A 16,382-nucleotide genomic window follows, 5' to 3' on the forward strand; every position below is an offset into this window, starting at 1 on the left:
AATGAGCCACATTACCATATTAAAAGCTTTGGGAAGTCCTACAGTATTCTGGGTTAACTTGGTGCACCCCAAATGTATTTGACTATAGTGGGATATACTGTTCGTTGACCACCCACAAGTCATTCTCAGCCTCAACCTTGAAACGATGAGAAAAAACCAGATTTCCCAACCTCCCTTGTAGCTATGGATGGCTATGCAAAGCAGTCCTGACTATGCAAAGCAGTCCTGGCCAATGGGAAGTAAGGGAAATCTGGCATTTTCTCTTTCTGATATGCAGGAGAAAGGCCTGGTCCTGCTTTCTGCCTTTGAGTGTGGCTGAATTGCTGACTTGTGACTAGGAGACTCACAAAGACATCACCCAGAGCCTTGACATCACTCACTGGAATAATGACAGCACTACTGACTTACTCCTAGGCTTCTTGTAAATGATTTTCAGCAATTCTAAAACATATTTTTTTTCCATCTCTGAAATTGGGGTGGGTCTTCCCATTGCTGTTGCCTTGACATCGCTGTCATTGCCTACACATAAAAGCACTTGGTTGTTAACTCACCATGGCATGGCTGAACAACTGAAACCTGGGTATTCTATTAACAAACCAATGAAGAACCACTTAAAGAAGGAATATGAGTCCAGGTTGTCTAAAACACATTTCACTGACACCTTGTAAGATCAAGAAAGTGGTAGCATCTGAAATGGCAGAATGGGTATGAGCAGCATGGAAATCCCAGGCAGGGTAAACAGCTCTGCATCACCAACACTGGGAGGCACAGAGAGCGATGTGGTGTGGTCACAAATGGGTTCTGAGGAGCTGAGCTGGAAAGTGATTCAGAAGAGTCAGACTCTGAAAATGAAGAAGTGTGGTTACGAAGCCCTCAACCAATTTCTTGTGTTTATACATTCCTTTCGATGTGTATACAAAAGAGATACACAGAAAAATCTCTATCTAAACAAGGCTGAATCATTTTAATAAGTAAAACTTTTAAGTGAAAAAGCATTATGCCCTAATTGAATTGGTACTCTTTTCTTCCTTGGTGGCACATAAGAGAATGATGTGTCTTAGAAGCCACAGCACTTCAGATTCAGAGCAGTATGACTGCACTTCTCAGAGAAGCTTCCTCTCACCATCTCAGCTCCCTGTCACATGTTCTCAGCACAGTCTGTGCTTATTTGTTGTACTCCATGCAATAGCATTTAACTTTGGCATTGTTTGTTGGTTTGTCCTCCCCTCCAGATCGTTTATTTACTGTTGCAGCCTTTGCATCGGCAACATTAGGAGTCAAGGAGTTAAATGAATGAACATATGCCCATTTATCGAGCAAACCCCTGAGTCAAGTACAGCAGCAGGAAATCCCCACCCCCACCCCAATGCATCAGCCAGGGTTCCAGACCTGAAGGAGCTCCCTACTGAACAGGGAGTTGGGCTTTAGCCATGAGGAGTGTATGAAAGACGCCAGAGGTCTGTAGGCTGCATAGAACAGAGGGCACACATGAGCGGCAAGGCGTCTGGAGAAGACTGCACTTGACCTGGCCTTGGAGGACTTGGAGGTCAGTAGTGGAGAGAGGTGAAGATGGGAACCAGGTGGAAAGAGAAGTGTATTTCTTAGTCACTGTCAACACTCAAGCTGCCATTTCATTCCAACCCAGATGAAGTTTTTGAAGTTTTGCCTGCTAAGGAGATGGGGATCCAAGTTACACTGTGTTATCTCAGCCTTGCAATTTCATTGGGAAATTAAAGGTTTAAACAAGATCCAATTCCAACTGGAAAATTCTGAGTTCAAGAATGTATGACCCTCTTCTGTGGCTCACTATCTGGCTCTGACTTCAATTCTAAAATGAGAGGCTCTAGAATGCTTTGAAAGCCTCTAGAATATAAGCTGGGCCTCCCAAGGTAACTGACACAGGGTAAAAAAGTTCCAGCAAGTGTGTGTGGTTTTATTTTGTTTTTAAGTATATTTTATTGATTATACTATTACAATTGTCCCAATTTTTTCCCTTTGCCCAGTGACCTCCTCCCCTCCAGCAATCCCCGCACCACCCGCCCCCTGCCTTAGTTCATGCCCATGGGTCATGCATATAAGTCCTTTGGTTTCTCCATTTCTTACACTATTCTTGACATCACCCTGTTTGTTTTATTCCTACCAATCATGCTTCTTAATCCCTGCACCATTTCCTCCTTTCTCCCCCTTTTCTTGCCCAGCTGATAACCCTCCAAATGATCTCCATATCTATAGTTTTGTTCCTGTTCTGGTTGTTTGCTTAGTTTGTTTTTGTTATTGCTTTTATTTTTCAAATTCAGTTGTTGATAGTTGTGTTTGTTGTCATTTTAATGTTCATAGTTTTGGTCTTCGTTTCCTTAAATAAGTCCTTTTAACATTTCCTATAATAATGGCTTGGTGATAATAAACTCCTTTAGCTTTACCTTGTCTGGGAAGCACTTTATCTGACCTTCCATTCTAAATGATAGCTTTGCTGGACAGAGTAATCTTGGTTATAGGTCCTTGCTTTTCATCACTTTGCATACTTCTTGCCAGCCTCTTCTTGTCTGCAAAGTTTCTTTTGAGGAACCAGCTGACAGTCTTATGGGAACTTCTTTGTAGGTAACTATCTGCTCTTCTCTTGCTGCTTTTAAGATTCTCTCTTTATCTTGACACGTTGGCATTTTAATTATGATGTGTCTTGGTGTGGTCCTCTTTGGGTTCAATTTGTTTGGGATTCTCTGTGCTTCCTGGACTTATATGTCTATTTCCTTCACCAAATTAAGAAAGTTTTCATTTATTATTTTTAAAATAAGTTTGCAACGTCTTATTCTTCCTCTTCTCCTTCTGGCACCCCTATGATTTGGATGTTGGTACATTTAAAGTTGTCCCAGAAGTTCCTAAGTCTCTGTTTATTTTTTTGAATTCTTGTTTCTCCTTTCTGTTCTGGGTGAATGTTTATTTCTTCCTTTTGTTCCAAGTCATTGATTTGAATCCTGGCTCCATTCCCATCACTGTTGGTTCTCTGTATACTTTTCTTTACTTCACATTATATAAATTCCTCTTCTTTCTTTATTTTGTGGCTGTACTCAATCATTTCTCTGAGTATCCTTATCACCAGTGTTTTGAACTCTGCATCTGATAGGATGGCTATCTCTGTTTCATTTAGTTTCTTTTTCTGGGGTTTTATTCTGTTCTTTCATTTCTTTGCCTCCTCAATTTGGCAGGTTCCCTGTTTGTTTCTGTGTATTGAGTAGAGCTTCATTGACTTCATGTCTTGGTAGTATGGCCTAATATAGTAGGTGTCCTGTAGGATCCAGCAGCACAGCCTGTCACTCAAGCTGGGTACTTGAGTTGTGCCCTCCATGTGGGCTGAGGAAACCTTCCTCTTCTAGTTGAGCCTTGGATGCTATTGGCAGGTCAATGGGAGGGACCTAACCAGACAAGCCAGCTTCAAGGACTGGCTGTGACCACTTACCACCAACCTCCACCCTCCATGGAGGATCAGCTGTGCAGGGGCAGGGTGGTGGTGCTCCAAGGTGGTCTGTAGCTGTCCACTGGGTATAATGGCTCTTGGGGTTTCCTGGGTGGTTCAGGTCAAGGTCAGCCCCCACCTGTATTTTGCCCAGGGCCACCCTGCCTGAGCTATAAAGCAATCTGAGATGGCTGCTACTTGTGCTGGGCTTGGAGATTCTCAGGTGAAGTCAAGCTGTGACTCTAGGCTGGCTGCCAGCTGTTGCTTGTTTGAGAGGATTTAGGAAGTTGTGAAGCATAAGCCAAGACCAACTGTTCATATGCAAAAGCAGCTTGGGTGGGCCCATAAATTGGGAGTCTCTGGAGATCTCTAAGGCGAGTCAAACAGTGTTAGCCAGGTTGATGGAGTCTCAGATATGGCACCAGCTTGCCAGCTTCATCTCAATGATGTGGTTTCTTTAATTCTGTAGTTTCAGACTTCCACTCAACTCGATTTCTGGTAGTTCTGGCTGATGGTTGTTCTTTTAGTTGTAATTTTGATGTGGCTGTGTGAAGAGGCCATCCATGCCTGCCTATGCCTCCATCTTGACTGGATCCCCCACCACCACTTTTTTTAACTGTTTTATATCAATTTCCTCTCCAGTCAACATTGAATTTAGAATATGAGCCACAGGAGAAGCTAAGATATTTGGGGCTGTTTCAGGAACCAAGGTCAGCCTGGGGCTGTCACAGCACAAGCCAGCACTGTTCTCAGCACTCTCGCTCCAGAAGAGCCCCTTCACAGCTTAGCATCATGGGACAGGAAAGGCAGACATCCTCAGCCTTCCATAAAAACCAATATCCTACTTGTACTGTCGGGCTCTCGACCTCTTGGCTCCCCATGGTGTAAGTACTGTCTACCCAGTTTTGTTGTTACTGCTGGTTTGCATGCTGTGTGCTGCTTTCTGGGCACGATCACACAACATGGCCCAGTGGCTCTCTCTGCTGTGCTCTGCAGAACTGCAGAAACTCCACAGAGGTATCTTGGGGGCGATGGCAGTGCTATTCCTGATTATTTTATTTATTTTTTCCCAGCTAAAACTCTTAGAAAATTGGACTTCAAGAGGTAAACTAGGCCCTGGCTGCTGTAGCTCACTGGATTGAGCGTCGACCTGAGAGCCAAGTGTCGCTGGTTCAATTCCCAGTCAGGGCACATGACTAGGTTGCTGGTCAGGTCCCCAGTTGGGGGCGCAAGTGAGAGGCAACCACAGAGTGATGTTTCTCTCCCTCTCTTTCTCCTTTCCCCTCTCTCTAAAAACAGATAAATAAAATAAAATAAAATAAAAGTAACCCTGTTAAAAATTAAATAAAATAAATTGAAAAATAAAAGAAAGATCCTTTAAAAAAGAAAAGAGGTAAATTGTGTGACTAAATTTCCTATTAATCTGAGCCAGCACACAGAAAATTCTATGTTTTGATGTTTTCTTGGTCAGGGGAGGGAGGTGTGTTCAGGGAAATCCAGACCTTTAATAAGCTGATAGTCCATAAAACAATTTATCACTAACAGAAGGCCTGCTTGATGGCCCATCGGGCCATGATTCAACACGGCAGTTAGCTTGGTTGTGAGCCCTCGCTGAGGTCCTCTTTTCCAGAGGGACACATCACGCCACAGCAGAAGGCTACCGCAGGGCACACGTTTGAGCCCATCTCACCTCAGACATATCTAATCCCCGCAACTGAGGACAAGGAGAATAAAGACAAAAGGGTTTCGTGCGGCAGGCAATTGACAGCAAAGCGACCAGCGTAGCCACATTTCCCACTAGTCGTTCAAAACAGTTAGTCCTCTTGCTGAGTCCCCACGGTGCAGCCGCCTCCCTGTGTTCCCATCACAGCTGCACATGCCCCACAGCAGTGCCTCACAACATGCTGGACGAAGACGGGCGCGGCCTCGTTTGTGACACAGCACTGGATTAACAAATGAGAGAAACAGAGAGGGTTGCTCCTCATCATAGCATCAATCATCAAACTGAATTCATTTTTCAGGCATCAAAGAAAGAAAGAAAAAGAAAGAAACGAGTAAGTTAGGTGCTACCAAATTAATACAGTTAAGAGGCTCTGGAAGGACGGTGTGGTTGGGGTTGGCTCTGAGTGAACGCGCGCGCGCGCACACACACAGAGGGGGCAGCAGGGGGGCACCTGGCTCGGATCCAGACCATGCGCTGGTGGCCTGCAGGGGCTGCCGGCCTCTCCACCCCAGGGGGTCAGTTTGGAGTTAGTCACACCTCTCAACAGGGTTACCTGCCCTTCACTGATGTCCAAAGAGAAGACAAAATGAAAGAGTCGAGCCACCTGATAAAGGAGAAAAGAAAAAAATGCCATGGGCACCAAGCCTACAAAGTGGGGCTGAAGGGAGCCATGCTGCCCTTGCCTCTTGCACTCACACGATTCTTCATTCGTTCATTCATTCATTCTCTCATTCGCAACAAACACTGATGCTTATGAAGCTCTGTGTGAAGTCCTACAGAAGAACAAAGATAAACATGAAACATGATATGGTTCCTGCTCCCAAGAAGCTCCTTGTCTAGCTGCAGCATGAAGACATAAATATGCACAAGGTAGCAAATGATGAAGATGACGCAGTGTGTGACAGAAATCCAGGGGAGGGAGAGACAGCACTGTCGGCTGACACACCCCCAACCAGGCGTGGGGGGAGGCCTCGTACAAACACTCAGACTTGAGTAAGGCAAGGACAGCATCATCAGAGAAGAAAGGGGAAGAATGCGGAGTCTGATGAGTGGTTTGGGCCACATGTAAGAGTGGAAAACCTGAGGCGCATTTGGGAAATGGGGACTGAACGGGTCTGAAGAGAGATTCCGGTGCCGGGGAATTACAAGAGATACACCTGGAAAATGTGTGCTTGGGTTGCCTACTTTGATGAGAGCTCCACTGAAGGTTTTGAGCAGCGAGCAATGTGAAGAAAGCAGGATTTTAGATAATGAGAATATCCAGGCCGTACGGTGTGACACACTGAGAACTGGCCCAACGCTGCTCCCTCCTCCTTCCTCAGGTTGCTGCTGGGCATATGGGTGTCTGGAAAAAACACTGTATTTCATAGCCTCCCTTCTGGGAAGTGCCCTTAACGGGAGACGAACATTAACCATTGAGGGAAGGCTGGTTTGGTGTTTCTGGAACAGGCTGGACCTGTGGCACCAGAAGAAGGCTGCTGAGGGACTGAGCAGCGGGGGCGGGCTGCTGTGAGAGCGCCATGCTGAATAATGACAAGGCACAGGTGAGTGTCCCTGTGACCCAGGTCAGGGCCTGGTCAGCTGAGTCAGGCACGCACCCAGGTGAAAGTATATTGGGGTCAGGAAGGACTCTGCTCTTGCATGGACAAGTCCACTGCTGAGATGAATTATCTCAGTTGGACCCTTCGCCTGCTCCATGCTTCCTCCTTGGAGAGGTGAAGGCCTGGAGGGGAGGTTAATGTGCTAGCAGGTCTCTCTTCCTTGCAGGGTAGGGTGACACAAGAAGCCTGTTGGAAAGGGACAGGAAGAGGAAAGAAAGGACTAAGGGGGCATCCACAGGACAGATTTGTTCAGCTATTAGTGAAAAGTGGAACTATGCTTACACTTAATTTACAAATGTGCCCACATGATCTCAAGTGACAAAAAACTCTATCTCATTGTAACAGGTATGTGTGACCCAAATTCCTTTACCTGGTATGTACCACCTCCTGCATGGAAGTGCTGACCCAGCCTTGCCTCAGGCAAAGAGGGAGCCTGCCATGGCAGCATTTGCTGGCTGGCTTTGCATATTAATGCACCTTCTGAACTCCTAGAGGGGTTTGATATATGTAAAATGGTCAGAAGGCTAGGCAGCCAACCTGAAATGTATCCAGGGCTGTGGCTGACTCTAAAATTCTCAGTGGCAGACAATCATTTCCCAGGCACTCAGCCACAGGTCCTCAGGGCCTGGTGGTGTAATCCAAGTAGAAATGGTTAGAACCCATCAGTCTGGTGTGTGTTCAAGGGAATGGGGTCTGGGGGTGCTGGGAGTGATGCTAGGGATGCTGCACTGGAAACTAGAATCTCACTCTGATCCCGGCTCAACTGTGTGACCTTGGGCAGGCCACTCAACACCCAGGCCTTCGTGTCCTCCCCTGTGAAGCAAGTGGTCACAGGGATGGCATCTAAGGTTCCTTCCTGCACTAGCTGGATGGCTAGACATTCCTCTCTCCTGGGGCAGGAAGGGGACAGGATGGGGGAAGGAGGGGTGCTGGGGCTCACATGTTGTAAGCTGTCCCACAGGGACCTGCTCGCCTTAAGGCTGAAGAGGAGAAAGAAGCAACTGTTTGGAAGGTTGGCCTCAGAGCCAAGAGGGGCACAAGGCCAGGATAGGATGGTGGCTTACCCAGGGAGATGCAGCACAGGCAGGACAGACCAGGACAGAGAAGAGGGCCTGGACCCAGATGAGTGGAAACTTGGCCTCCTCTCCAGAAGAGCCTGAACTGTAAATACCCACCCAATGGCAGCATCTGACTTGTTTCTTTTATTTTGTCCAATAGTGAAGAGAAAAAACCCTGATCAACTTCAGAGATCAAACCAACAAGAGTAGAAGTAACAGGTAACCTTTATTCATAATTTAGTATGAGCTCTGTACCCTGTGTACAGGATGTACATTGTCTCCTAGCTATTTTGTGGTAGGCACCATTATCATGTCCACTTTGCAGGTGAAGCAGCTGAGGCTCACAGAGATTCATCAGAAGAGAGAGAAACCAGACACAGAAAAAAAAAGAGGGATGCAGAACAATAGGGGGTCAACTGACAGAGGAGGGGGAACGGAGCAGATATGGGGAGAAAGTGTTCTCCTGTAATCTGAGATGCAGATGAAAGTGGGGGAGCTGGGAATTTTAACCCCAGTCTACTTATCTCCAAAGCCACTTGATGCTAAGTGTTACTCTATGGGGCAGGACAGCTAAAAATATGTTTAACAGTCCTTCATTCCTTTAACATTTACTGACACCTACTGGGGGTGCTAAGACATGGATATAAATCACTGTAAGAGTACAAGCGACTTGTTCCACCTGGAATCAGGGCAGGTTTTGTAGAGACAGCAGCATTTGACCTTGAAGGGTGAACAGAATTTCAAACAGGCAGAAACTGGGACAGATGAAAGACCAATATGAGCAAGAAAGAGAAAATTCTAGAAATAGTGCACAGTGGTGCTGTGAGAGCAGTACAAGAACCAAAAGGTAAGAAGAGACAAGAGAGGAAGGCTGGGATCAGGAGCTGACTGCATAGGCCTCAAATGGGAAGAGAGAGGAGCAGTCGGCCACTTGGGGAGCTACTGCAATAGTCCAAGCTAGAAGGGAAGGTGAAGAGAAGAGGCCTGGAAGGAGAGAAGGGATGCCAAATGGGCAGGACCTGAAGATTAGGTGGGAGGAAGGAGGAGCATCATGTGGCTCCTGAAGGTGAGGGACAGGAGATGGCCCAGGGAGGGAGAGGAGAGTGAGGGGAGAAATCTCACCCAACACACAGGGAGCGAGGGAAGGAAAGAGCGAGTAGGGGAGAAAAGTCAGAAAGGAGCAGGTGACCAAGAAGTTGTTGCATCATCACAGCCAGGAAACGGCTCTTCCCCAGCACATGTGATCCTAAAATTGCCTTCTCAGACCCCCTAGGCTCAACGAGGCTCTTCTCTGAGGTCAGACAGGCTGGCTTCTCTGCCCACTAGGAGCCGTGACGCATTCAGCTATGAATAGTCCGCACAGGTAAGCACGGAATAGAGGGGGCGAGTAATGTCAGACCAGCAGCTCTGAGTTCCAGCCCTCCCTCTTCAGCTACCTGTGCTGGTGGGGCTGATGTTATCCCCTACCCATCTGCTACGTAGAGTGAGGTAAGGTAGCATTCCAAGCAGACACGTTTAGGGAAAGGGGAGGCAAAATGATGGGGTGCTGAACGACAAAGGCGAGTGTGGCAGGACTGCACTGGTCTCAAGTCTTGCTTGCTTCTGCACCAACATGGTTTTGGAAGCTAAACTGGGTGTAAGCTCATTTGTGTGGGAGACTAGAGAGTAGGAAATACTTCCCAACGTTTTCAGTAGGCTGTTCATAACAGTTTAGATAATCTTGGTGTTTAAAACCAGTTGCTGTGGTGAATGCTATACATTAATTTTATGCCACACTGTCTTCAGCTAAAACAGAAGGTTAACTTGCAAGCTAGCACAGTGGCTGGAAAACATTCCCTGGAAGGGTGAAGAGACAAGCATGAGGATTCTTGTAGTCCTTGGTCACTTTGATTCAGCAGGCAGGACAGTATGAAGCCACAGAAGTGAGACCCGGGGACCTGGAGGGGACAGCTACCTTCCAAGCATGAGGGAGTTTCTATAAAAAAGAAAATCAGTACCTGCCCAATGATTAACTGTAAACAGATAGGTTTTTGCTAGAAATAAAACAAAGGCCAGGGCAAATGATTCCAGTCCAGTCAGAAGCCTCAAGTCACTACGCTCATGAACTTCCTAGAACAAGCTTCTGGTTCCAAAAATAAAGTTCCATTGTGGTTTGATGGCAGTATTTTATTTAAGCAAGAGGTTTAGATAAAGCTGCGATGGATAAGAGATAAGAATCAGAGGGAGAGGACTTTATTTTTATGCTGAACTATTTTGTAGTTTGTTTTATTTTTTAAAGTAAAGTTAAGTGGGAATTAAAAACAGTGAGTGAGAAGCCCTGACCTGTGTGGCTCAGTAGGTCGGGCGCTATCCCACAAAGCAAAATGTCAGGTTGCCAATTTGATGCCCGATCAGGGCACATGCCTGGGTTGCAGATTCAGTCCCTGGTTGGGGGCGTGTACGAGAGGCAACCGATCGATGTTCTCTCTCCCACTGGTGTTTCTCTTCCTCTCTTTCTCCCTCGCTTCCCAGCTCTAAAAGCCATTCTCTGGTAGCTGCTGGCCACAAGTGCAGGCCAAGTGCCCGAGTGCTGATGGCCAGGTCAGAAATGTGAGGTCCCGGTGTGAAAGAGCGCAGGACCGGACCAGGGGCAGGATGAAGACATGAAAGTGGCACCACAGGTGATGCTACAGGCGAGTTCCCATCTCCCTATTTTCCTAGTGAACCCCATATACAGAGATCCCAAAGTACTCAGTGGATAAGTGAGGGTCCTTGTCAAGATAGACCACTGCCAGTGAAAGGCTGAAAATGAGCCAAGAGGCTTAACAGAGGGCTTGGTGGGAGCACTGCTGCCCAAGAGAAGTGTCTGTGAAGACAGAAACGTCTGTCCCTGTGCCAGCCATCAGCAGTGGTGCCTGCTGAGGACTTGAAATGCATTAGTACACCGAAAAAAACTGAATTTTAGAGTTACTTAATTTTAAAATGTAAATAGTCAGGGGTGGCAAGTGGTTACCACATTGAACAGAGCAGGACTGAAGAAACCAAAAAGGTTTGTTTTTCAGATCAAGTGACAGATCAAGTAAGCTATGTGTGTAAAACATGTAACAAGTCGGCACTGTTTGTTTTTGTTTTTTTCTAAGCCAGAAAAAAGGAAAAGAATCCCAAGCCCTTCATCTCCAGAAGCGGACGATCCAATGGGAAATACTAGATTCTGGGGTGGGGCGGGGGCGACCCACACACACGCTGGGGAAAAAGGATCCCTGGCTCACAGGATGTCTGCTTTCCTCAGAGCAGCTGTCGTAACCAGTGACTTGAATAACAGGCTTGGTATCACTGAGACTGCTCTGGAGACAGGGTCCCGGGCGGCAGGCATGCAGCATTATGTTTCAAGTTATGAGACATGTGAAAAGCAAGGTTGGTTTAACCAGGTCTGAGACTTGGGTACAAGTAAGAGACCTAATATGTGGTTCAAGGTTCAAGGGGACAAGGTGGCCTGCAAATGTCATGGTTTTTAAACTTTTGATCGATTGGTTTCACTATGGTTTTTTTGTGTGAAAATGTGTTTTGCTTACTAAATGAACTTCCAGGGCATTATTTTTAAAAGGGAGAGAGATTCCCAGTTCTAGTCTTTATAAGACCTGGGGCTCCATTTTCCCTCTGGGTGTAATTACCAGCTAGGAAGCAGCTAATGTCTAGGGAAGGAGGCAGTCAACAGACTAGGGCCACTGAGAACGTGCAGAGAAGTGTGTCCCCTGGGAGACACAGCAGTTTTCACTGAAAGAAAAGTTACATCAACACTTCCCAGGGACAGGGAACAGGTGTGGGGAAAACTTGGGGTGGAATGGTGGTTAACAGGCCTGAGAAGGAATTTCCCACATGTAATTTTTGTTGTTGTTGTTTTAGCTTTTCTTGTTCTAAGATAATATTAACATTAATAACAACTTATATTTGTAAAGCCATGTTGGTTAAAAGGTTTCTTCACACTTCATGATGATGCAAAACATTCCTGCAAACCTTCTTTTTTTTTTTTTTCTTTTAGGGAAAGTGCTCAGGGCTCAAAGTTACAAGAAACAAAATTAACTAGAAGTATAGTCAGAAGACCTTAATTTTTTCCTGTTAAGCTCAGCAGGTTCCTCCTAGGGAACCATCAATGGATAGAGAGAAGAGCAGAAGATAGGGGAGGAGGCAGTCCCCTTCCCCCGTCACCTGATCTCAGCCTCCTTTTAACCTGTTGAAACTAAAAGTCTTTCAGTTACTTCACACTCTCTTTTGTAACCATTTAGCTACATATAGTAGGTATTTAGAGTGCGAACTGATTTGTGGGTTGAGGGTGTTTTCTGGAGAGAGACAGGAAGGGTCCAAGAGTCCTGAGTAGGGTGACCGTTAACCCCAGTTTGCTTGGGACAGACCTAGTTATACCTGTTGTTGCAGCATAATTATTATAGCACCCTTTCACTCTCAGATGTGTCTCAGTATGGACATTAAATTATATGGTCACCCTAGCCATGGGCAACTTGGCAGGGTATCTGCCCCCCCACCCCCCGACCCCACACAAAATTGCTTTGATGATTCTCCTGGAGTCATCAACAAGGCTGTTCAGGCTCAGCTCTCTCATTCTCAAGGTTAATGCTTCTGAGGAGCTAAGCGTGCATCCCAGGGATGTTAAAGAAGTTACTGTTTTAACCCTAATCACCTGTGCACTTATGGTTCTGAATGGAGGCCTCAAGCAGCGACCCAATGCAGAGCTGGTTATTTAAAAATTGCTTGAGATTCTGATTCAGCACATCTGAGAACCTATTGAAAAATGAAAAACAAAGCTTCCCAGGTGGTATGGACACGAGAGCTAGATTTGGACGCACTGGTGACTCATCCTCCTTTGACCTCTGCCTGGAGTGATCCACTGTTGCTATGGAAACCACTGGTCTACCCCTCAGCCAAACTGGAGTTTACTACTACTTCTTTTTCAGCTCACATCTGTTTCAAAAACAGAGAGCATTCTTTTTGGAAAAGAAGATTTGTTTCTTCTTTCAAGATATTTATATTTAGAAAGGAAAAGCCAAGTACCCTAGGCAGAAAATGTTCTCTACTGAAACCCAATTCAGAAGGACGCAGGTTTCCCTCACTACTTTAGTGGATCTGGAAAGAACTGTTGAGATGTTACTTCCTGAGGCAAGTTTCAGACTGCCTGCAGCTTCCTTCAGTGTTGGTCAGATGCAGGTGCCCGGCTGGAGGAGGCCTGGGCTCTCCGGCTTCCGCAGGTGGTCAGAGGGGCTGGCAGTGACTGGCCATGGCAGCAGCAAGACACTGGAGGCTCCAGCCAGAGGCAGACCTGGAAAAAGGTCGCCCTACAGAATTACCATCAGAATAAAATTTATAGACATGTGGCTGAGTGGACAAGTGACCATATTGAGGCCACCCTGATAAGTACACCACATTTATGTTCCATGACTGAGCTGAGTAAAGACCAGTAACCCATCTCTCTTCAGGCTTCAGAAGCAGAGAAGATGGGGTGGAAAGAGGGGCTGAAGAAAGGTTTCTGTAGCTTTATGTTATAAAGTTGGCCAGATGAACTCAGAATTTAGCAATTCTGAGTACTCTTTTCTTTTGGCTTAAAAATAAAAGCATAAAATGGTTGCATCTCAAACAGAAGGATCTTGGAATTCACTGCTCTTTGTGAATCCTGAGACATCTCTTTGGGAGGCCGAAGTGGAATGTCCCCTCAAAAGATACTCACTGGGCCCCATCACCTTGCTAGCAGCTACTGTACTAAGGTGGGCAAGCGCCCCCCTGCCCCTTGAGGCACCAGCTGTATAAAGTTCTGTGTTACAGAAGGAGCTGGACCTTCTCTGAAACAGCACTCATCACCCTTTGGTTCTCCTTCTCTCTCTCCCAGCCCATGTTTGCAGAACTCCCTAACTTCAGGTGGAAGGTGCTTTTCAAACAGACATTCAGCCCTGGGCGCTGAGTCTTTCTGCCTGAATTGTTGCTAATATGCTTCGCCCTGGTTCAGCGCCCAGAAAATCCAGCTCAGTGCCCTGACCCAGCTGGCTGTCAGCACCTGCCCTCATACCCTCCTTCCAAAGCCCAGGAGCACCGAGATCTGTGTTCATTGCCCTGTTCCAAACCCTCCCACAGCTGTGCCTCCTTTTGCCTATGATCCCTCACAATGCCACTCAGGACTTCCAGCTTCCTTTTGCTAATACAACTCACCTCCCAACTACCGCGTTTCCCAAACATGAGGGTAACTGCCTCTCCTCCACCCCTAGCTTCCTGAAGAGCCCTACTCTGCGTGTGGATTTGGGGCAAGGGGTAGTCATCAGGAAAACTAGGGCAACCTGCTGAATTTATTCTGAGAGTAAACATCTACCAATTTAATTGTTCAGGGCTGAGCATGTAATGAGAAACTGACACAATGACAGGAGAATGTGGTGTGAGAAGAAACTAAGAAAGACACAGAGGACCTGTAAACAGGGCTGGATGGAGAAGAGAAGCAGAACTAACATCGCAATATCTCACCAGACCCATGTTTATTTCCAACCTCCTCCACCTGTAGTTGCTGCTCTTACACATATTATTGCCTCCGTGTCTGAGCCACTCAACTTACTCTGGGAGCTGGATTCTTCCCTGGATCTGCTGGGCCTCATGCATGGAGTCAATCAACTCACTCAGCTCGTCTTTCCATCTGTCTATTCTGAGTTTAGCTGACTCACCCAGCACACACCCTGGGAAGCTGCAGAGAAGCTCTCCCTTCTACCCCTCCCCTCATCTAGTTCTCCTAGGCCTAAGCTCCAAGTAATTTAAAGGATATTAACCTAGCACCCCCCAGTTGAGCTTCAGGGGCTCTGGGAACCTCTTAATATTGCACACATTGTGTGTGTGCTCACATGCATGTGCAATTGTCTAGGGGCAAGATTCACCATTTTTTCCACCAGATTTTCAAAGGGTCCCCCCAAAGGATGAGGAACAACTGACTGGTCCTTAGCTTGCCCTGTGCAAGTTGCACAGGGGATGAGCAGGGAAGGCTGGAGGGACTGAGAAACTTGCTCACAGAGCCGTGGTGGTCAGGGCCCAGCACGGTACCTTTGAGGCAGCCATGACCGCCGCCGTGGCCGCCACATTCAAGCCTCGCTTCCCAAAGTGCACAAGGGCATCATAACTTCGGTCTTTTGCTTGGACGAGGCAATCATCGATTTCCTGTCAAAGGGAAAAGAGACACACTGAATTGGATGGTTCGGGTAATCTCTGTTCTTTCTTTCTCCCCTCTCCAGAGGGCTGGGCTTGGCACCTTGCCCAGTTGCTGATTCTCTCTGGGAGTGAAGTCATAGGTACCTTGGATGCGTGCGTATGTGTGTGTGTGTGTGTGTGTGTGTTGTGTGTGTGCGCGTGTGTGTAACAGGTGGGGTGGGGTGGGGGGGTGGAGGCAGAGGAGGTACAGGGGAGTGGAAAAGGGAATTTTCTAAGAACAGCAACTCAGTGACCCAGGAAGGTTTTCTTGAAGCAGGACCTTAGGATTGTTCCTATAGCCCTCTAACATTCCAGGGAGGCTCCAGGGGCCCTGAAAGTGGACAATCCCACCATTCTACCCACAGCCACCCTCTAAGACACTGAAGGACTCTGGGATGCAGGGAACGCCAAGAATAAAGTTTCTAACCTCAGACCTGCCACTAGCTAGCTGGCTGTCAGACCTTGGCGAGTACTTAGCCTCTACACATAGTCTGTCTTCTGAAAACGGGGGCAGTGATAGCACCTAACTAGGAGCACAGTGAGGGTTACACAAAGTCATTTCCAGTCAAGTGTCTGACAGAGTGGCTGGTTTCAATAAGGGAGAACCATTGAGATCTCCCTTCTCTCTGGGGCTTGGGGCTCTTGCAGCTCTAAAATTCCATTACTGTATAGCTATTTCATACTATAGCCAAACGCCTCCCCGTGTGCATATCGATGGGAGGGATTTGGGCACAGAAAGAGATAGGTGTTATTTTTGTTGATAAGGGAGATCATGTTGCAGATAATGAAATAAATGGAGAACTCAGAGGTCACCCAGCATCACATCACAAGGTAAAGGTAAGGTGGGAAAGAGACCTGAGATTGCCTTCAGGGACTAAAGCCAAGTAAAATATTTGCTTAGCTCAAATTTGAATTAACTCTGGCTTATTCTTTCATTCGTTTGTTTGTTTTGGGTTGTTTTGTTATATATACAGCTGTTGTGTAATCACAGAAGCTCACTTCAGTAACACCATGACATTTGGCCTCAGTCCCTTCTGAAGTTCAGCACACTGGTATATTTCCTTTGCTTTGAGGTACGCAGGTAGACAGTCAACCCCTGTTCATCCCCTGTCTAAGCTTCCCCAGGAAGTCACTGCAGTAAGTTTGCCCGGGACTCCTAACTGACTCTGGGAGTGATGCTTGGCAGTTAAGAGTCAGTCACCTTTACTCCAAGGGAAATTACAGTGGCAGCTTCAAAGTGAGTACAGCCTTTGGGGAAAGGAAGGTAGGAAGAATAGGGATTTAATAACCAGATCAAGAGAGGGATTGCCATTCCCCCAAATCTACCCTCACAAGACAAGTAGTGC

General features: G+C 46.7%; 1 protein-coding gene across 5 annotated transcripts in view; it reads right to left on the reverse strand.

Moving 5' to 3' along the window:
• REEP1 (receptor accessory protein 1) overlaps positions 1-16,382 on the reverse strand; it is a 107,848-nt gene that overhangs the window by 17,115 nt on the left and 74,351 nt on the right. For 3 of the 5 annotated variants that reach the window (XM_090281677.1, XM_090281676.1, XM_090281680.1), the window contains exons 5-6: positions 14,893-15,006; positions 5,626-5,778 (exon numbers count right to left, since the gene is read on the reverse strand). In XM_090281677.1, the coding sequence (XP_090137803.1) occupies positions 5,626-5,778; positions 14,893-15,006 (267 nt within the window). The remainder of the gene's footprint in view (positions 1-5,625; positions 5,779-14,892; positions 15,007-16,382) is intronic. The other 2 variants (XM_090281679.1, XM_090281678.1) reach the window with 1 other exon arrangement.

Source organism: Furipterus horrens, unplaced genomic scaffold (assembly GCF_987537825.1).
Source record: "Furipterus horrens unplaced genomic scaffold, mFurHor1.1.pri manual_scaffold_6, whole genome shotgun sequence".
Taxonomy (NCBI): Eukaryota; Metazoa; Chordata; class Mammalia; order Chiroptera; family Furipteridae; genus Furipterus; species Furipterus horrens.